Source organism: Erpetoichthys calabaricus, chromosome 3 (genome assembly GCF_900747795.2).
Source record: "Erpetoichthys calabaricus chromosome 3, fErpCal1.3, whole genome shotgun sequence".
Lineage (NCBI taxonomy): Eukaryota > Metazoa > Chordata > Cladistia > Polypteriformes > Polypteridae > Erpetoichthys > Erpetoichthys calabaricus.
The window spans coordinates 295,927,256-295,949,748 of NC_041396.2; the positions used below are offsets into that span (position 1 = coordinate 295,927,256).

At 38.2% G+C, this 22,493-nt stretch overlaps 1 protein-coding gene across 1 annotated transcript in view; it reads left to right on the plus strand.

Moving 5' to 3' along the window:
• The window catches only part of spryd3 (SPRY domain containing 3), a 136,497-nt gene that overhangs the window by 106,510 nt on the left and 7,494 nt on the right, over positions 1 to 22,493 (plus strand). Inside the window, 2 exon segments of the mRNA XM_051925083.1 lie at positions 9,488 to 9,607; positions 21,253 to 21,392. Of these exon segments, the coding sequence (XP_051781043.1) occupies positions 9,488 to 9,607; positions 21,253 to 21,392 (260 nt within the window).

Below are 22,493 nucleotides of genomic sequence, written 5' to 3' on the forward strand. Positions count from 1 at the left end.
TATAATTTGTGAATTGCCTGGTTTGGATAAGTGATCAGCCCTTTTGTCTCGCTGTGGTTCTAATTACTTCAGAGTAAATCTGGCTGTTTCTTGAGGATTCTACTACTAGTAGTACATGACAATGCAAAGAATTCACCATGGTAGGAAAGGTGATTATAAAAGGCTCCAGAATAAAGAAGTGAAAACACACAAGATAGGCGAAGTATACATATCCAAACGGACTGATGGCTGTCATTAAAGCAAAAGGTGGCTTTATAAAATTTTAAATCAGGAGATCAATCACATTTCTGACCATGTTATTCCTGTTTTCCATTTATTACTTCTTTACTACTTGAATGTTTTAAAGGAAAATGTGAAAATAATTCTGGAAAAAGATATTTTTACTTGAGCTTTGATGTTAAGACAAAAGAAGCAACTATTTCAAAGGAGTATGATGATTTTCAATAGGTACTGTAAATCTCTAATAAAAAGTTACCAAAATGTGGATTGTCCAAATAAAGAGTTGTGGGGAAAAAGCATTTAGACATGTTACTTCAAAAGGCAGTAGCAGTGTCATCCCTGTAAATAGTGCCTTTGTGTTTTAGCTGCTTTTTTCATAACTTGGAAGTGCCTTAGTAATGTAGGCGAGAGTGCTCTCCAGTCCTGCTTCTCACCAACCACACAACAGCCGCTGAAAATGCATCCTTTTAAGAATGATGATGACACATGCTTGGAGTGTAAGGATAGTTCCTGTAAATAGTGGTTGGCTGAGATACAGTGCCCCATGCAAGCTGCTACAGAACACTATCAGGGTGATCAGGAGTTCTGCAGCCTCTAGTTGTAGATAAACAAAGATTTTATCTGCAGCCATATCACCAGAGGAGACTCTTGTTTGTTTGCTTTAAGGAAAGAATTTAATTACCAGCTAAAATGAGCATTCCATTGTAAACACTGAATAAATACAGAGATACAATATCAAGTGGATTGATGTATATGCACACATTTCTGTAGAAAAAGAGGCTCACTAATGTATAGGGTCTATCACGGGGCAGGTTTTGGGTAGCACCTTGCATGCTGCTTTGTGTAGGCTGCCACACTAGCAGTAATCCACTCATGACAACTAATTACATTTACCCATTTAAAAATCTATGATTAAAATAGGAATTGGTAAGTTATGTGCACTTTTCTGTTTTCTTGTGGTCCATCTAGATCATCTTTGCCCATCAGTTTGTACTGTAGCATTGCCTTAATCTGTATGATAAACCCTAAAAAATATAGAACTAGCACTACACTTAATATTCTAATTAAAGAATTAAATGTATCTAGTACCATAATTGGAAACAGATCTGGCAAAGAAATACACAAAGAGCCAAATCATTATAGGACCCTGGGTCTAGCTGTCTGACAGTTCCAGGAGGCTAAGTTTGAGTCATTCCGGCATGAGCAATGCTTGTGAGGAGTTTACATGTTCTCCCACTTGGCTTTTCTCTATTAAGTTAACTAAGGGCGTTTTATTGCTGTCGTGTGACATGTACCCTGCAATTATTTGATGCTCTGTTCAGAACTCACTTCTGCCATGAAAACATGAAACACAGGTATGCTGTACATCAAAAGTTGGATTGCATGGGTTTAGAAATTAGATAGATGAGTAGTCTATCGTTATAGTCATGACTTTCCTGTACACTAGTTTCTGTTATTTCCTTTCTTTTTTTGGTCCCCTCACTTCAGTCCTAGTCCAAGCAAGCTTTCCTAACTGTTTTACATGACCTCAAAGCAGATGGGACAAGTATTGCAGTGGTATATTAAAGAACAACCATCTGCATCTTTTCACTTTTTCACCATCCACAATCTTAATACAGTTTTGCCTTGTCGGTTTTGCATGTAAGCTATTTGAGTGACCTGAAATGCCTGTGCAACCAAATAACTTTAGGTATTTTAGATGTTTATTCAAAAGCCCAAGGTTTTTAATTTCCTGTTATCATCTGCCATAAACCTTCAGCACCTGCTAATTTTAAGTAAGTTTGTACATTTCTTCTTATAGAACTTTAGAACAATTTTGGTGAGAACAGGCCATTCAGCCCAGCAAGCTTGCCCTTCCTTTTTACCTCGAAAAAATAACATCGTCAAGATTTGATCACCCTTAAAGTCCCACACTCTACCACACTACTTTGTAATTTACTCCTTGTGCCCCCAGGTATTTCTTTGCATGAAGAAAAACTTTCTAACATTTATGCAAAGTCTACCTCCTAACAAGTTTCCAGCTGTATCCCCATATTCTTGCTGCAGAATTTATTTTAAAGTAACAGCTGGGATCCATTATACTAATTCCTTTCATAATTTTAAACACTGACCATATCACTTCTTAAACTAAGTTTGCTTGAACTGGAAAGGTTAACTCCTTCAATCTCTCTTCATCGCTAATACCTCTTAATCCCATAATTGGCCTAGTCCCTCATCTATGGATTTAAGCATAACCTCCTCTGACTTGTACTCCAATCATTATTCTATATAACCTCATATCTTTCTTGATTAATTCTATAACATTCTTGATATGGATGGTCATTAAATCCACTGCAACTCCTAGATCCTTCTCATTTGTAACTTTAAAGTTTCACTCCTCCCATTGTGCATTTTTCTGTTTAAATTTATATAATATGCTGAAATATATCATTGTATTATTTAAAAAGTGAACACAGTTGACATATTTTTGTGGGAACAATTTCATGTAAATTTCACACTAGCCCAGAAGATCAAAATTCATTTGTACATGTTTTCTCTATATGATGCTTTAAAGCCCAACAAAAATACAGTAACTAAAGAAATTCAGTTCATTTATGTATGAACCTATCATGGCAGAAATAAAACAGTTTGACCCTGGATGGAACCCCTGTACATATTAGGACACACTTGCACACACCAATGCTTGCTTATGCCATCCAGCCTAATCAAAACTTCTGAGACATGTGGGAGAAAACTGAAGTATTGATGGAAAACCCATGTGGACACAATGATTTCATCCCAGGTCTGTGGCACTATGAGCCAGTTATACTGACAAGTATGGCACCATGCCACCCATAAACATTCAGTTTATTTTACATAATGTACTTCTTAGTGAGTCCAGCCCTCTAAGTTAGATATAATGAAGCAAGAAAATATTCTATGTGCTTGTACAGAATAGCTTGTAAATTATTACTTGCATTAAGTTGCAAGACTTCCAGAATAACCACTCCAAGGATTTGGTTTACTCATGTTATAATTTGATGCAATTTCAGTTATTAGCTTTTCTTATTAACAAGTCATGCATGTTGTCAGTCCAAAACTGGGATGGTTTTCTTCCATTTAAATCCTTCTTGTAAGACGCACATAATGCAGAAGACCCAATTACATTTTTTCTTTTGTCACTTTTCTAAGTTTACTGACATTTCTTCCTCTCTTACGGAGTTTTTCAATGATCTGAGAGCCCATTCAGTTGTTTGAATATTGCATGAGAATTGGGACCTGTTCCAGAGAGTTGGGTTTTTATATGTAATTTCCCTCCATTACTTGCTGTCTGATTTTGGTTATATAAATAAAAACATTAAAAAAACACATTAACAGTAACCCACTTTTCTTAGCTGCTACTCAGCAGTCATTTAAACTGCAAAAACAAGTGGGGCTTTGCTGTCATTTGCTGGGAGATCATCCCAACATGTTCTACCATCTACGGTTATTTTCTTGTCAAACTGCCATCTTTCACACTGTCCTGTTGTTTATGTCTGACTTGGGCTGTGCAGTCTCCAAATTTCTAAACTGAACATATGTCTTTTGGAAGTATCACGATATATGCAATTATTATTTATATTTAGGCTGGAAATCTGAAGCATTTAAATGTGTTTGACGTTATGTTGGCAAGATAAAAGTAATTAATTCTGGTAGCCCTCCAAAATGATGCAATGTCCTTGCTATTGCAAGAAAAAGCTAACCATTATTAGTAACTGTGATAGTCAATTATCCTAAAATATACTTAATTTACTCAGTTTGCAAATATGAACAAAGAAAATAACATAGTATATGCAAAATATTAGGAAAAATGCAACCCAGAAAAACTGTTAGTTTGCAAAAATAATAAACCCATATATCATCAAATTAAAATTGTCAATAAGGGGAAAAATAAGCAATATTGGTCTTTTGCTAACCTTACGGAAAGTTTTTCTAAGAACGTTTAGTATTTGTTCACTTTATAATTCAAGACATTGACATCTAGCAGGTTAATAATGGATTTTATCGGTCCAACAAATATGAAATTTGCTTTGACAAGTTTTACTTGTCCAAGAGGCAGTTTCTCCTTGCCCTTAATCATGTTCTCCTCCATCATTTGGGACACTAATGCTGAAATTAGGTTTGTGCCTCAAGTATATAAAGTAAAACCCTTCATAATGAGATACACATGGTAGTCACACAGGGCCAGGTCTTAAGAACAGGTCAGTTGTAGGGTCTGTCTGAATCCAGAATTTCACAAGGCATTTTGAGTGATAAAGAGTTATGGAACAGAAGGGGATGGTCAACACCTTACTACTTTTCCCAGATTGACTTTCACAAATGTCCAAGAAAGTCAGTTTAATATTAAATAGTTATGTGTGGTTTTGAGGCATGTAATCAATATGGACAACACCTTCAACATCATAAGATATTATGCATATGTTCTTTACCAGCATTGGCTTGGACCTTTAATTTCTTTGGCATTAGGGAATTACCATGCTTCCACTATTTAGATTGTTTTTTGATCTTGAGCATAGCAATGTACCAAAATTTCATCCATAATTAAGAAAGCCTTCATAAATTTACTACAGTCCAAATTCATTAGAATCTCCTAGTATTCTCCTTGGCATTTTGGATATAATGATGCTTCATTTCAGGAGTCAACATTCTGGGCTCCCAGTATGCACAGAGCTTGATTATGTTTAGTTGTTCATGAAGACTGGATTCAGCTGACACATTACTAATACTTACAGTGCAGTGGTTCTCAGACTCAGTCATGAGGATGCTACGTGGCTACAGATTTTTATTCCATCCAGGTTCACAATTAGTGAGTCATTTTGCCTCTAACTGATCTCATTTAATTAATCTTATTCTGTGTTCAGAAAAGCACCACAGTGTGATTTTTACATTTGTAAGACATTTAAAAATATTTTTATTTTTGCTATAACTTTAAACACTTGATACTCTTTTGTTGTTTTTCTGTTAAGTTGCTTTTTACTGTGTGGTTTGCTCCCTTAATTATCCCCTAATACTAACAGTTAACAGCAAGCAGAGCATATACCCAGGCAAATGACACTGAGTGCTGAAAGGTCGCAACTGTTTCAGCATCAGACCCACTAACATGCTAATTAGTAAATAGTGGATTAAATAACCAGAACACATGTGAAAGGAAAATGAAAATGATGATAAATCTTAAAAAACCTAGGTTTAAAAAATAAAACAAACAAAACCCCACTAAATTATTCCCATGTAACATATTTAAATGCTTGGTATGTTCTAAAAAAAATCACCAAAGTTTGTAATTTCTACATTAACCTCAAGACAAGGAAACTGGAAAGTAACAGCCTCTTTAATTTGGATAGCAGTCCAAACTGTCTGCAACAGAAACCTGCAGCCACGGGGTCTCCAAGAGTTAGTTTGAAAAACACTAGTAAAGTGTATGCTGTTTCATACAACACCTCTCTTTGATTCTCCATTACGATTTGCTTTAAAGTGATAACATTTTCTTCTGTTGTCGATGGTGAAGGCCAACTAGACCTTGGGTCATCTTCAAGAGGTGTTGTGTCCCAGTGAAATTTTGCAGCCCATGTCTTGGATAAGGCTTCTGAAGGAGGCTAATCCAGGTACACATTGACTAGAAGAGAGTGAATGTCAAAAGGCATGTTGTTCTATAATATTAGAAATTATAAGATGCAGTCATTGCAAGATGTTTTATTTTGTGGTTTTTGGAATCCATGTTGACTTGGTTCTAAAACAGGAAACATACACTCTAAAACACAAATTCTAGAAACTTGTAATTCACATAATTTAGTAAAAAGGAGATAATTTTTAGCCACATCCTAAATCTGTACTTTTAATATTCAGGCTCAAAGTAACTTTTTATACTCAACCAGAAAGTTGATGATGTTGCTAATTGCCGAAGCAATGTCAGCTTCTTAAGATGAAACTGTTGAAAGGTCAGCTAAAGCAATAGGTATAATAACAGCACTCCAATGACTTGTGTTGAGACTACTACTTTGATATTCAGGGTAGTTTCACCTTCATTACTACATCTATCAAATACAATCTCTGTTATTTATGCATAGCATTGTTTTTCAAGCCATAGACCAGTCATTTGTCACACAGGTACTTTGCACCATACTTCATATTTTTGGCTTATAGCAGTCAAGTGGCAGAAGAGGCTCAGGGTAAGGGAGAGTGGCAAGAAATACTACAGTGTGATTTATCAACAGAGAAACAGTGTCATGAAGGTTGTGATAGTAATGTGAGAATCGAAATGTTTCCATTTCAACCAAAAAATATATTGGATTCTTGTCCATTACATATAACTTTGTCTTTAATCAAGCATTCCTCATTGTTTTTGCTGTGGCCCCAAGCCCATACCACAGTATGATTATATTGTATCCGGAGTTATGTATTGTAATTTGGTGTTGCAAATGTAATTTTTCACAATTATACCACCATCAAATTCTGACCAGCAGTGTTTCTCTGTCATATTTGTCTTTAAACCTACATTAGTCAGTTTTTAATGCAATTTGGAATTTTTTTTTGCACCAAATGAAAAAAACAAGTTTTCCAGTACTAGCAACAGCTATGAACTAATTATACTAAGATTTAGGGTAATAAAGTACAGTAATATCAATTCTATAATTAATTTTTATCTTTCCATCAGCTAGTTAAAATAATACAAAAATATTTTTTATACAGTGCATTCAAAAAGCCTAAAGCCCCCTTCATTTTTTCACATTTTGTTATTTTGTAGGCTTGTGCTAAAATCGTTTAAATTCATTGTTTCCCACATCAAATAACACTCAATACCCTAGATTAACTAAGTGAAAAAAAGGATTTTAGAAATTTTATTAAAATTGACAAAGCAGAGATGTAACATTGACACAAGTATTCAGACACTTTGATCAGTGCTTAGTTGAAGCCACTTTGGTAATTCCAGCCTGGAGTGTTCTTGGGTATTTGCATAGCTAGATTTGGGAATTTTCTACCATTCTTCACTGTAGATCCTCTCAAGCTCTGTCAGGTTGAATAGTGACCATTGATAAACAGGTTTTTTCAGGTCTGTCCAGAGATGTTTGTTTGGGTTCAGGTCTGCCCTGTAGCTGGGTCACTGAATAACATTCACGGAGTTTTCCCTAAACCACTCCTGTGCTTCATTTACTTTGTGCTAAGGGTCATTGTCCTGTTGAACAGTGAACCTTTGGCCCAACCTGAGGTACAGGATGCTCTGGAATTATGGAGGCCACTCTTGGAAATCTTCCATGCTGCAGAAATGTTTTGTAGCCATCCCCATATCTGTGCCTTGACATGCTGTACAGGCAATTTCTTTGGCTTTTGCTGTGATGCACATTGTCAACTCTGGGACCTTTATAGACGTGTGTGTGTGACTTTCCTAATTACTGTACTTGCAATAAATGAATTTACTACATGTGGACTCCAAACACGGTGTAGAAATATCTTATGGATGATCAATAGAAAGGGATGCACTTGAGCCATATCCTAAGTGTCACAGAAAATGGTCTGAATACTTACGTCAGGTTATTGTTGTTAATAAATTTAAAAATATTTGTAATACCTTGTTTTCTCTTTGTCTTTCTGAGGCATTGATTGTTGCTTGATGTGGTAAGAAATTAATTTAAATGATTTTAACATAAGCTTGCAACATAACAAAATGTGAAAAGGTAAAGTGGTCTGAATACTCTGTGATGCACTGTATATTAAAAAATATATACTGTAAATGATAAATATGTAGCCAAATATTTGCATATTGAGTTACATACATTTGTATTGAGCGGTTTTGAGGGCTGAGGAAGCCAGTGCAGTAGAGTCACTTCAGGTGGTCATGATGCTCAGACTTTGGATTGGGCTTGTGGGTTCAAAACAAGACTTTTATTTTCAAAAAGTAGGATGGATGGAGCCATTTCATTGTTGAAGAATAGGTAGCCTTGCTGACAAGATCATGTGATGTGGTAGTGACCCTGATGGTGAATTAGTGATTGCAACTTTTCTGACTTCAATTTTGCATCAATTTACAATGTGACATGATGCTGCTGTTTCCTCAGTTGTGTGAAGATAATGGATGCAGCTTAACATATTTCTGACCTGGAGATATTGCTAGCTGGGTTTAAACTTGTGCTTGTTTAAATTGACAAAGAACTGTTAATAGAAATAGCACAGACATTCTTAATGTTGATATTGCAACCATCCATCCATCCATCCATTTTCCAACCCGCTGAATCCGAACAGGGTCACGGGGGTCTGCCGGAGCCAATCCCAGCCAACACAGGGCACAAGGCAGGGAACCAATCCCGGGCAGGGTGCCAACCCACCGCAGATATTAAACCATTTACTTTACTATTTTTTGTTTCGTTCTGCCTAATTCTTTTCTGTTTCGTCATTTGACTAGAAACTGGCATCTTCTTTTACCAGATACTAGATAGTCGCATCTTTCGTTATGTATATGTGGTTTAGTTTGTTGCCAGTTGGCTGACTAACCTCTCTCTTGAAATGTCTTTCTGTGTTTATAATGTTCCCTGTCACCTAGGTGGTTCTGGCCTATGTTTCTTTGACTCCTCTAAGCAAGTGCCAAGTACATTTCTGGCTCATTGCATTTGCACCAGGCATGCGCTAAACAACATAAGTGTGCAGGTTACCATGCATAATAGGTATCTCTTTCTCTTGCTGATTACAGATAGCTTTGATGTAAGGGTTTGCCTGGCAGAAAGGGGTAGGCGCCCCTCTACTAGCTGCCATTAAGCCAGTCTGGACAGGTCAGCTTACAAATGCCTGCATTCTTCAGTCTGTTAAATCTCCTCCCGCGCGTCATTCCCCAGCTCTTCCCAGCAATTGATTTTAACATGTGATAGGGCCCACTTCTCAGGACACAGAGGAAGGAAGAGATGAAACGACATCCACCCACATTATTTAATTGCAGATAGGGATTGTTTAATCTGTGTCATTGCCTTTTTGTTGCTATGACGACCTGACAAATATTTACTAGCCGGCCTGACTAATGGAACGTGCAAGGCCTGTGGCTTTGTGCATTTTACATTTAAAATCAGTTTTCTACAACTTTTTTTTTCTTTGTAATGATTTATGGCATTTTTTGAAAAATTTGTATAAGTCATGATTTTAATGATACCATTTGCTTCTGTCAGCATAGCCAGCTTCGTTTCTAAGGTAGCAGGTTTATTATGTTGTATTTGCTATTTCAGTTTACATTTAATACCTGAGCTGTCTTTGTGTTTTTTGTTTTTTTAAGATGATGGGAAGATTTTCCATGGGAGTGGTGTGGGAGATCCCTTTGGACCACGTTGCTTTGAAGGTGACATCATGGGGTGCGGGATTATGTTTCCACGAGACTACATCCTCGATAGTGAAGGTAAAAATGTATATTGTGTCAAGCAATGTACTACATTTTCACAAGTGCTGCTTTCTAGAGCTCCTTGCTCCACAAAGCACATCTTTGTCAGCTGCTACAGTGTATCCAATTTATATGTTAGAGAGAGGAAACATATAATATTTACCATTTAAATTTAATTGAAAAACATCAAAAGGCCATTCCTGCAGATGTTGAGCATCTTGGGAAGGTGCTTACTATGGAGGGGCTATTTATAAACTAAACATATTATTTTTACAGACGGCATTAACACCATTAACCTGTATCTTAGACTGGAAAGCACAAGGTTTCAACACTTTCACTGACATTCAGATCTTCTAAAATACTGAAATGACTGTTATATTTGGAGCAGTTTGAGATCATGATTACGCTACAGATTGTTATGTAACTACCTTATATCAATTTGTGAGTTGCTGCATGGCGTAAGATTTAAGATTTATTAGCTGGTCATGTTTACACAAGAACACATGAATTTTGCATTCTTGACTGCATCCAATAACAGTCAAAAATGAAAAAACAGAGATAAACAGATTAAAAGTTGCATAAAATGTCTGAAATATTTGAACCTGAGCAATGTTGTTGCTAGGAATTTCTTTTGATAATAATAATAATAATTAATTACATTTATATAGCGCTTTTCTCAGTACTCAAAGCGCTATCCACACAGGGAGGAACTGGGAAGTGAACCCACAATCTTCCACAGTCTCCTTACTGCAAAGCAGCAGCACTACCACTGCGCCACCTGTGAGGACTTGATGTTACACCCATACACATATCAAGGTAAATACATTTAGAAACACATTATACCATATTCAGCATAACACCATCACATTATACAGTATACAGTAGTGTAAAATTGTTAACCGCTTTAAATAGTCTCACAATGAGTTTTTAATTAAAAGTGTTGCATGATACATATGAAAAACTCTACCCTGGTAGAATTTTTATTATCTTTATTATCTTCGGTAGCCTTATTAAAAAGCTGTATGGTGCTGGGAAGAAAGGAATTTCTGGAGCGTTTTATGTGGGTCCTCCCTGATTTACGGAAGGAAAATTCTACATGTAATGGGCCATCAGCTGAGATGATTTCCAGATTCTTTAATGTTACACTCTGATATGCACTTACCCAGTCATCTACTTCAGTAGTTTTACTGCATGTTTATTAACCTGCTGAAGCTTTTCTAAATTCTTGCTTTGTCAGACACGTAAACCATGCTATAAAAACTGAAAGTGATGACACACTGCTGTTAAAGGAGAACATGATGCCTTTGTCCAATTTACCCATCCATCCATCCATTCTCTTCGGCTTATCCGAGATCGGGTCACGGGGGCAGCAGCTTGAGCAGAGATGCCCAGACTTCCCTCTCCCCGGCCACTTCTTCTAGCTCTTCCGGGAGAATCCCAAGGCGTTCCCAGGCCAGCCAAGAGACATAGTCCCTCTAGCGTATCCTGGGTCTTCCCTGGGGCCTCCTCCTGGTTAGATGCCCAGAACACCTCACCAGGGAGGCATCCTGATCAGATGCCAGAGCCACCTCATCTGACTCCTCTCGATGCGGAGGAGCAGCGGCTCTACTCTGAGCCCCTCCCGGATAACTGAGCTTCTCACCCTATCTTTAAGGGAAAGCCCAGACACCCTGCGGAGGAAACTCATTTCAGCCGCTTGTATTCACGATCTCGTTCTTTCGGTTACTACCCATAGCTCATGACCATAGGTGAGGGTAGGAACGTAGATCAGCTGGTAAATTGAGAGCTTTGCCTTGCGGCTCAGCTCCTTTTTCACCACGACAGACCGATGCAGAGCCCGCATCACTGTGGATGCCGCACCGATCTGCCTGTCGATCTCCCGCTCTATTCTTCCCTCACTCGTGAACAAGATCCCGAGATACTTGAACTCCTCCACTTGGGGCAGGATCTTGCTCCCAACCCTGAGAGGGCATTTCACCCTTTTTCGGCTGAGGACCATGGTCTCGGATTTGGAGGTGCTGATTCCCATCCCAGCCGCTTCACACTCAGCTGCGAACCGAGCCAGAGAGAGCTAAAGATCACGGCCTGATGAAGCAAACAGGACAACATCATCTGCAAAAAGCAGTGACCCAATCCTGAGTCCACCAAACTGGACCTCCTCAACGCCCTGGCTGCGCCTAGAAATTCTGTCCATAAAAGTTATGAACAGAATCGGTGACAAAGGGCAGCCCTGGCGGAGTCTAACTCTCACTGGAAATGGGTTCGACTTACTGCCGGCAATGCGGACCAAGTTCTGACACAGATCGTACAGGGACCGAACAGCCCTTATCAGGGCGTCCAGTACCCCATACTCTCTGAGTACCCCCCACAGGGTTCCCCGAGGGACACGGTCGAACGCCTTTTTCAAGTCCACAAAACACATGTAGACTGGTTGGGCAAACTCCCATGCACCCTCCAGGACCCTGCTAAGGGTGTAGAGCTGGTCCACTGTTCCACGACCAGGACGAAAACCACACTGTTCCTCCTGAATCCGAGGTTCGACTATCCGATGGACCCTCCATACCATACCATACCATATTTATTTGTTGAGCGCTTAAAAACATAGCATTACAACCGACCAAAGGGCTGTACAGTTAAAACAAACAGGACTAAAAACAAAATATTAAAAGCAAACATTAAGAGAGAATTTGAACTAAGAAACTAAAAACAGGTCAGAGGACCCAATAAAATAGAGAAAATAGCAAAAAACAAGTAGAAAATGAAACAAGTTAAGAATTAAAAGGACCCCCGAATAGACTTTTCCAGGGAGGCTGAGGAGTGTGGTCCCTCTGTAGTTGGAACACACCCTCCGGTCCCCCTTCTTAAAGAGGGGGACCACCACCCCAGTCTGCCAATCCAGAGGCACTGTTCCTGATGTCCATGCGATGTTGCAGAGGCGTGTCAACCAAGACAGTCCTACAACATCCAGAGCCTTGAGGAACTCCAGCCGTATCTCATCCACCCGCGGGGCCCTGCCACCCAGGAGTTTTTTGACCACCTCGGTGACCTCAGTCCCAGAGATGAGAGAGCCCACCTCTTAGTCCCCAGGCTCTGCTTCCTCATTGGAAGGCATGTTAGTGGGATTGAGGAGGTCTTCAAAGTACTCCCCCCACCGACCCACAATGTCCCGAGTCGAAGTCAGCAGTGCACCATCCCCACCATATACAGTGTTGACACTGCACTGCTTCCCCCTCCTGAGATGCCGGATGGTGGATCAGAATCTCCTTGAAGACGTCCGAAAGTCGTTCTCCATGGCATCCCCAGACTCCTCCCACGCCCAAGTTTTTGCCTCTGCAACCACCAAAGCCACATTCCGCTTGGCCTGCCGGTACCTATCAGTTGCCTCCAGAGTTCCCCAGGACAAAAAGGTCCTGTAGGACTCCTTCTTCAGCTTGACGGCATCCCTAACCGCCGGTGTCCACCAACGGGTTCGGGGATTGCCGCCACGACAGGCACCGACCACCTTACGTCCAATTTAAATATTCTGAATTTATATGAGGGACGTTCAAAAAGTTTCCACACTCTTTTTAACTCTATTTATTAAGAATTTCAAAACTAAACAACTCTTATACTAAACTGCAAGGGCAGCCGGCTTGCCAGACAAAAATAGTCACATGACACTCTCAGACACAACCAATTACTACTCCTCCCGCCTTCACCATTTCCAATGAAAATATAAAAGTGTGGAAACATTTTGAACGTCCCTTGTAGATTAGAAATAAACACTGACTGAATTTAGAGTATATATTTTTTTATATTGATATACCAGGGTTATACAGTATCTATCTATAAGAGGGTGATTATCTAGATGAGTCCCTAAGTATTTATATTTACTAACACACCATTTGGGACTTATTCACTTTGTTTGTAGTGATCTACCTGTAAACAACAACTAGGCAGAGCCAAGTTTAGTGCACCTCTGAAGTTTGGTCACTTTAACAGTATGCACTCATAGACTTATTCCCCCTAGTACTCCATTTGTAGAAAAAGAGGAACGGTTATACTGTAAGCTTTGTAAGCTGCTTTATCAAGAAGCTAAAAATATAAATCTAATTAATCATCAAGGTTAATATTTGTATGCCAGTTTAAATGGTCATATTGTATTATACAGCTATTGTTTTTGATTTGTTTATATTTGTAAAATCAGCATGTACAGTATTGAACAAGGATACATTTCTACAGTTTGAGAACAGGCAAGTTAAGTGACCTGCACAGGATCACGTAGTCATCGGAGTTGAGGACTACACTGACACTAATTAGCTTTCCAAACCTTAGTAGCTCAACTCACATTTCCTTAATAACTACCCAGAACAGCATCCAGTGGTAGAAAAATATAGTTATTTTTTATGGTTCTGTTCCCCTTCATAAAGCAGTCTAAATTATTTGTATTGATGCAACAAGAAAGCATGTTAATTGAGCAAAATTTACTAAGTATGTCCCACAGTCCAAAGACATGCAGGTCATGTGGATAGGCATTGCTAAATTGGCCCAAGTGTATGTCTGTGCATCCACTGAGCAATGGACTGGCATCCTGTCCAGCGGACTGTTCATGCCTTGTGACCTCTTCTTGCTGTGGTAAACTCCAGCTTCCCCACGACTGTGCTTAGGATAAAGTGGATTTCAATCTGGATTGAACAGATGTTATTTACACATTGGATTCTTTGATAAAATCATATATATTTAAATGTATATGTTTAACCCTTTGGCAGAAGTTGTACCAGCAAGGTACATAACACATGTTCATATTTCTTCTTGAAAAATAGGCTCCTTTAGGTCACCGCATATTGCTTGCCCAGAAATGCACACACATTCATCTTAAAACAGGTGGTAGAGGGTAAACACTCAAACAAAAGAGAAAATGCCACTTTGCTTTACTTGTAATTAAAAAAAAAAATACTGAATGCAGAACATTGTCACAACAGAGCCCCTGGTCCAGTAGGATCATGAAAGAATTTCTTTGTCTTTGTTTGAGGTTTAGGCCAATTTAGGCTCACTAATTAATATAAGCTGCATGTCTTTTTGATGTGGGAGAAAAACTAATGCAGGCATGAGAAGAATATGCAGATTCTGCACAGGCAACGACTAGGCTGGGATTCAAAACCATTCCCCTAGAGCAGTGCTTAAGCATGGTAAACATGCAAATGCCAATTAATTTTTAGTATTATGTATAGCATACAGTACCATAAACAAAGCTACACCGCCTTGTACATTTTTTTGTTTTCTTCTCCTGTAGCCCAGAGTTAAATTAAAATGCTTTAATTATTCACCTCCTATTCCACAACTTATAAGTGAAATATGTATTCTAATTTATTCATTCCATTGATTTAAAAAGGAAGATGCAATTTAACCTGAATAGATACCCGTAACCACAGTATTCCAATCCTAAAAAACTTTCTTCAACCAAGTTACCTTGTGAGTCAACTGATTTTCAGGATTAATTTAGTTTTTCTTAGTACAGGAGTCTATACTTTAAAATAAAGATAGTTATTGAGCACCAAGGAGTTTGTGAAATTATTCTAGGAGAAAGTTTTGGCAAGATACAGAGCATAGCCCGAGTAGAAAATACCTAAAGGCTTTGGTTATTTTTTGTGAGTATATAAAAGTGGACTAATGGGAATTTGTGTGGCACCATTAAGACTGGATCATGAGTGAGGAAGAGTGCTCACAAAGAAACAGGCCACCGAGATTTCACAAACACATCCTCTACTATAAGAGACACTACAGTCATTACTCTCTTTCAGCTTCTGTATTTAATCCCATTAAACATTCATTAAAAGGTGGACAGAAAAGTGGATTTATTAATGAAATTTTATGGCTGGAAATTGTACAACCTCAGGATCTTGCATTATTTCAGCACGTGTGTACACTTGTTTAGCATTGTGCAAAATTTTGCCCTCAACAGATTTTCTGCACTATTGAATTTTCTCAGATTGTTCCTTAGGTTTTGTGTACAGGAAAATCTAAGGAAAAATGTCATTGCTAAATGTAGTGCTTCCTCCATTCCTTTGATTTAGAAAAGTAATTAATTATGCAATAGTTAAGTTAAAAAAAAAATTAACTTAACCCAATTAATTAAACATACACAGACATCAATTGTCAAATAGTTGTGCCCCGATTAAGGTCAGACCTGGCCCACAAAAATGTGTGGAATTTTAGCCCCTGCACTTAAAGTTTGAAATTGTCAGCTAACGGAGTCTAGAGGCGCATGTACAAAACAAATCCTCAAAACCTCCAGTAAAGCTTGTTAATGCCAGTGAATATGAAAATAGTGACAAAGCCATATCTAAGGCACAGCGTCTGTACCCTTCAACGGTCAAAAGCTTGTAAAAGTAGGCAGTTGAGGTCCTGAACAGTTCCCTGAATAAGTAAGACATAAAACGTTCTGTGAAGTCACTGTCACAGATCTGCCAGCCTCCCTCAATTCTATTAAAGTCAGTGTTCATGATGCTGTCATCAGGTGGAGAATGTCAGATTTGGGAAAAGTACTTTTTCATTGAAGTGTTCTTTCATTCTTGTTTTGTTTTGTGCTTTCTTAGTTGGCTAGTCCTGCATTACGTACATATTTCTTCTTTGGCATCAGTTTTGGTTAATAGCTTACAAGCTTCTCAAACTGTACTATTTCAACCTATAAAGTGGAGCCATAGGTGGCGATTAGCTGTCAACCTTTTTGTGTAAAATGCAACAACAATATTTATTTAAATAGCAGACTGTCATATAGTGTATGATGATAGATGAATGTGGTTTACAATAATAATAAACAGAGTTACAAAAGAAAGTAAAAACTACAGAACAATGTAGTGCTACATCACACTGCACAGAAAAAGACTTTTTTAATATCAAGGGGAAACCAGACCTCTGCAAAGTAGTCTAAATTAAGTTTAAATATAAAACAAAATAACTGATTACATAAGTATTCATCCCCTTCAAGTCAGTATTTAGTAAATGGCATCCTTGAGTCCTGTGTACACAGGCCTCCCTCCATCAGCTTTGCACATCTGGACACTGCAATTTTTCCCAATACTGCTTTGCAAAATTGTAATATATTTAAACCACTTTACAGAGATCTGTTTTCACTTCAACATTAAAGAGTCTTTTTCTGTTGATCAATGTAGAAAAAGCCCAATTAAATCCACCGTGACTCAATGTTTTTTTAACAAAAAAAAAAAAAGAAGTGAATATTTTTTATAGGCACTGTACATAATCAGTTCATTGATTTTTCAATGAGATTGCATTAATTTTATTTTATTTCCTAATTTATTTTAATTTCTATTCATTTAATTCTATTTTCTTTGATTTTTCTTCCAATTATGTGCAATGCTTTATCATAGAAAATGCAAAGTTAACGTCACATTTTTCATCATCACTCCATACCATAATCTCCAGCTAAGCTGTTCTAATATCTTTCTAAGATGAATTTTAAGGGTGGTCATGGTTTCTGTTTCAAGTACATCCCTCAGTAGTTTTTTTTGTAAATTATCATTGTCTCTTTGTGTCTGTGAGTCTTTGCAGTGTAAGTCTTAAGTACACTTCTTATTACTCTCCACTAGGTTTCCTCAAGTCCATGATTCACTGTTTAAATGATGGAATTCTTCCATATTAAAATTACTGATGCCATTGAGTTCAGCAATAACGTTAATGAACAGATATAGCTAGGTTCCAATAATATAAATAAGTTAGGAAATGCTTTATTTTGCTGTAAATTTAAACAAAACTGTACATTTTTTAATGCCTGAATTATGTAATTAGTAATTTGTAAAGTTGTAAGTACATTTTACCTCTGATCTTGTTCTATCACTTTGTGCCTGCTCTTAATAATTATTATACAAAAATGAAACACATTGATTAGATCCCATATCCATCTGTGCTCAAAACCGAGCTGGTTTTAAAACAACTGTTAGGCAATCAATCAAATTTTATATTATGTACTGTTTTTAAGAGCATTAGAGGCTTGCTGGGTCACTGTCTCTCTCTTTATAATCATTCATACAGTGCATCCGGAAAGCATTCACAGCGCATCACTTTTTCCACATTTTGTTATGTTACAGCCTTATTTCAAAATGGATTAAATTCTTTTTTTTCCTCAGAATTCTACACACAACACCCCATAATGACAACATGAAAAAAGTTTACTTGAGGTTTTTGCAAATTTATATAAAATAAAAAAACTGAGAAATCCCATGTACATAAGTATTCACAGCCTTTGCTCAATACTTTGTCGATGCACCTTTGGCAGCAATTACAGCCTCAAGTCTTTTTGAATATGATGCCACAAGCTTGGCACACCTATCCTTGGCCAGGTTCACCCATTCCTCTTTGTAGCACCTCTCAAGCTCCATCAGGTTGGATGGGAAGCGTCGGTGCACAGCCATTTTAAGATCTCTCCAGAGATGTTCAATCGGATTCAAGTCTGGGCTCTGGCTGGGCCACTCAAGGACATTCACAGAGTTGTCCTGAAGCCACTCCTTTGATATCTTGGCTGTGTGCTTAGGGTCGTTGTCCTGCTGAAAGATGAACCATCGCCCCAGTCTGACGTCAAGAGCGCTCTGGAGCAGGTTTTCATCCAGGATGTCTCTGTACATTGCTGCAGTCATCTTTCCCTTTATCCTGACTAGTCTCCCAGTCTCTGCTGCTGAAAAACATCCCCACAGTATGATGCTGCCACCACCATGCTTCACTGTAGGGATGGTATTGTCCTGGTGATAAGCGGTGCCTGGTTTCCTCCAAACGTGACTCCTGGCATTCACACCAAAGAGTTCAATCTTTATCTCATCAGACCAGAGAGTTTTCTTTCTCATGGTCCGAGAGTCCTTCAGGTGCCTTTTGGCAAACTCCAGGTGGGCTGCCATGTGCCTTTTACTAAGGAGTGGCTTCCGTCTGGCCACTCTACCATACAGGCCTGATTGGTGGATTGCTGCAGAGATGGTTGTCCTTCTGGAAGGTTCTCCTCTCTCCACAGAGGACCTCTGGAACTCTGACAGAGTGATTATCGGGTTCTTGGTCACCTCCCTGACTAAGGCCCTTCTCCCCCGATCGCTCAGTTTAGATTTCTGGCCAGCTCTAGGAAGAGTCCTGGTGGTTTCAAACTTCTTCCACTTACGGATGATGGAGGCCAATGTGCTCATTGGGACCTTCAAAACAGCAGAAATTTTTCTGTAACCTTCCCCAGATTTGTGCCTCGAGACAATCCTGTCTCGGAGATCTACAGACAATTCTTTTGACTTCATGCTTGGTTTGTGCTCTGACATGAACTGTCAACTGTGGGACCTTATATAGACAGGTGTGTGCCTTTCCAAATCATGTCCAACCAACTGAATTTACCACAGGTGGACTCCAATTAAGGTGCAGAAACATCTCAAGGATGATCAGGGGAAACAGGATGCACCTGAGCTCAGTTTTGAGCTTCATGGCAAAGGCTGTGAATACTTATGTACATGTGCTTTCTCAATTTTCTTATTTTTAATAAATTGGAAAAACCTCAAGTAAACTTTTTTTCACGTTGTCATTATGGGGTGTTGTGTGTAGAATTCTGAGGAAAAAAATGAATTTAATCCATTATGGAATAAGGCTGTAACATAACAAAATGTGGAAAAAGTGATGCGCTGTGAATACTTTCCGGATGCACTGTATATATATTTGTGTAATTTATTTAGTGTGAGGAACTTCATACATGCAGGTTAGGTAGCTTGGTGATGCCAAGTTGGCCCCTGATAAGTTAGTGTTTTTACTCTGTGATGTGATTGTGCCTTCTGTGTTTGCTGAGATTAGCCCCATTTTCCCTGCAGCCATGTTCTACACAAGTGGGTATGGAAAATGGATGGATAGATTGCTAACCACTGTGACATCAACAAATATATTACAAAGTTGCCTCGCACTATCAGAGTTTAGGATTCAAATCTGGGTTGATGCTTTCACCCTGTGTTACTAAATAGGTTTACTTTTTTTTACAACCCAATAACATATTTGATTGCCACCACTAAATTGCCATGATGTGAGTGAGAATACATTCATATGTGTACCCTATAATGTAGTAGTGTCATTTCAGTGTTGGCTGTTCTACCTTGTGTCAAATGTTGCCTAGATGGGATCTGGTCCCACTGTCACCCAGGTTTAGGATAGGCTGTTTTGAAAAGCGAATAAATGAACATAGACATTTTTTAGCACTACTGTATTTTGTATTGTAAATTGTGTACTTTATTCAATTTATTCAGTACAGGCACAGAGCACTTATACAAGATTCCAACTATAATGCACCAGAGATAAGTTATCAATCTTTGCAATATTTACATATAAAACAAGCACATTACATTAGATAAAGAGTAAAAGCCAAATGGTTTTAATTAGTGATGTGTTGACGAAGCCTTGTGCAGCTTTTGAGGCTACTTTTCTGATTGTGCCAGATAAAGATCCGAAATATCAGAGCTTCGAAAATGCTGACATCTGGTGTCTAATAGATATCATAGCAGCCACAAGCTCCAGATAGCAGAGGAAGCCCACATACAAATCCCATATTGCTGCATAGTTTCAGTCCAACTGGTGCGCTAAAAGCCTAGGAATCCTTTGGGTGTTCATTTTGAACTTATGATAATCATGATAATACTGCAATAAATGTACATTTTGTATAAAAGCTTCTCAGTGTAATAGGAAGCAGAATAATTTCTTTCATCATAATGCTCCAAATATCTGTTAATATAGCAGTGGCACTAAGTGCTACAGCAGGATATCAAGTATTAATATTGGAACAGAGGATTATCAATAATAGTTTAATGATTGTCAACATTTTGGAGAAAACAACTTTAAAAAGGTGATATTTCTCAAGCTGAGTAGTCTGCAGTGTAAATATTTTGCCATATTACTTAATAAGGCCCTGCATAGGAATAAATTGAATTGTGACCAGCCAGGTTTGTTAGAACCTGCTGAGGACTTTTACAGAAAGTGAAACTGTGTCTTTTGTGTTCAAGGCAAACTGCAGTGTGATGCACAGGAGGACCATATTCATTGCTAATGTTCCAGTTTTTACTGCTCTCTACTAGATAACCCAACACTGGAGTCAATCTAGGCCTCTGCCATTTCTCATTTTGGCCCATAATGAAGTGGTACACTTATTTGAAATGATCATTTGCACAACAATGTAATGTTTGGTACATAAATAGACACTTCAGAAGGTCAAGTTAACAGTAGGCCAGAGTGAGGCGTCCTCCATGTTGCCTGACAGATCACATCTTGAGTAGGATATGTGTGTTAATGTCAGAATTGTAAGAGGTTTTGCATTTTGTGGCTGTAAAATTTTTGATTGCTGCAAAGAGGACTAAACATTTTAATCTGTTAGAGCACAATCCAGTAAAGAAGCTCACTCAAGGTTGTTCTGTTAAGCCTGAGACAGAGATTGAACCTTGTGTTTTAAAGCCGTGCACATAGTCCACTGTACCACATTGCCTACCTATAAAGTTTAGACAGATATACGGGGGCAAGTCACTTTATTTCTAGATTTTTCATCTGTTATGTAGTCCGCTGTGAGGTGTGCAAATTTAAAAGCTGTAAATAAGTGGAACCTGGTGATATGTCTCCTGTGATCCCTCCTAACTGACACAAGTATGAGAATAATTTTCTGATGTTTCTCTCTCCAGAAGAAAATGAAGACTCCCTGGACTCCATGGAGGTGAAACCGAAGCAGAGACGAGTGCAAAATGTCCTCTACCTCAATGATGAAGATGAGGAAGAGGAAGGAGAAGATATGGAGCAAGAGCATGAAGGGAAGAAAGTTATGGTATGTTCAGTTTGTTTGTGCATCTGCAACAGACAAGTACATATTCAACTCTTTCTCCACCTCCAAGGACTCAATTCTAAAGCTAATTAGGGTGGATGGCATGAAGAGTGGGTTTCACGAAGTGTCAGTAATTGATTCTTATCTTAATGAGCTGCTTTGTATGTTTGTGAACTTTAGAGAACACTGTGTGATGGTATTAATGGAAGTAAGACTACACTTAATGTTTTTTAGAAGAAATAAGTGAATAGGACTGGCAAGCTTTGTTGGGCTGAATGACCTGTTCTTGTCTAGATTGTTCTAATGTAAAACAAAAAAAGACAGTATAAAATAAACCATGAGAACAGCAGTCAGCCCAAGATGTTCATGAATGTTGTTTTGTAGCATGCATTATGATACAGGCAGATAATCTAGTCATTTTATGTAACGTAATTCTCAAACACATCTTAAAACTTAAAGTAAAGATAGTAGTTACAAGAAAGAAAATAGAAAGAAAAAAAATGTACCAAAGGCCAAAAAGCTAAAAATCAACTGTAGTTACAATTAGGTCCATAAATATTTGCACAGACAATTTTTTTCTAATTTTGGTTCTGTACATTACCACAATGAATTTTAAATGAAACAACTCAGATGCAGTTGAAGTGCAGACTTTCAGCTTTAATTCAGTGGGTTGAATAAAACGATTGAATAAAATTTGAGGCAACTAAAGCATTTTTTTAACACAATCCCTTCATTTCAGGGGCTCAAAAGTAATTGGACAAATTAAATAACTGGAAATAAAATGTGAATTTCTAATACTTGGTTGAAAACCCTTTGCTGGCAATGACAGCCTGTAGTCTTGAACTCATGGACATCACCAGATGCTGGGTTTCCTCCTTTTTAATGCTCTGCCAGGCCTTTACTGCAGCGGCTTTCAGTTGCTGTTTGTTAGCGGGCCTTTCTGTCTGAAGTTTAGTCTTCAACATGCTCAATTGGGTTACGATCAGGTGTCTGACTTGGCCATTCAATAAGTTTCCACTTCTTTGCTTTAATAAACTCCTGGGTTGCATTGGCTGAATGTTTTGGGTCATTGTCCATCTGTATCATGAAACGCCGCCCAATCAA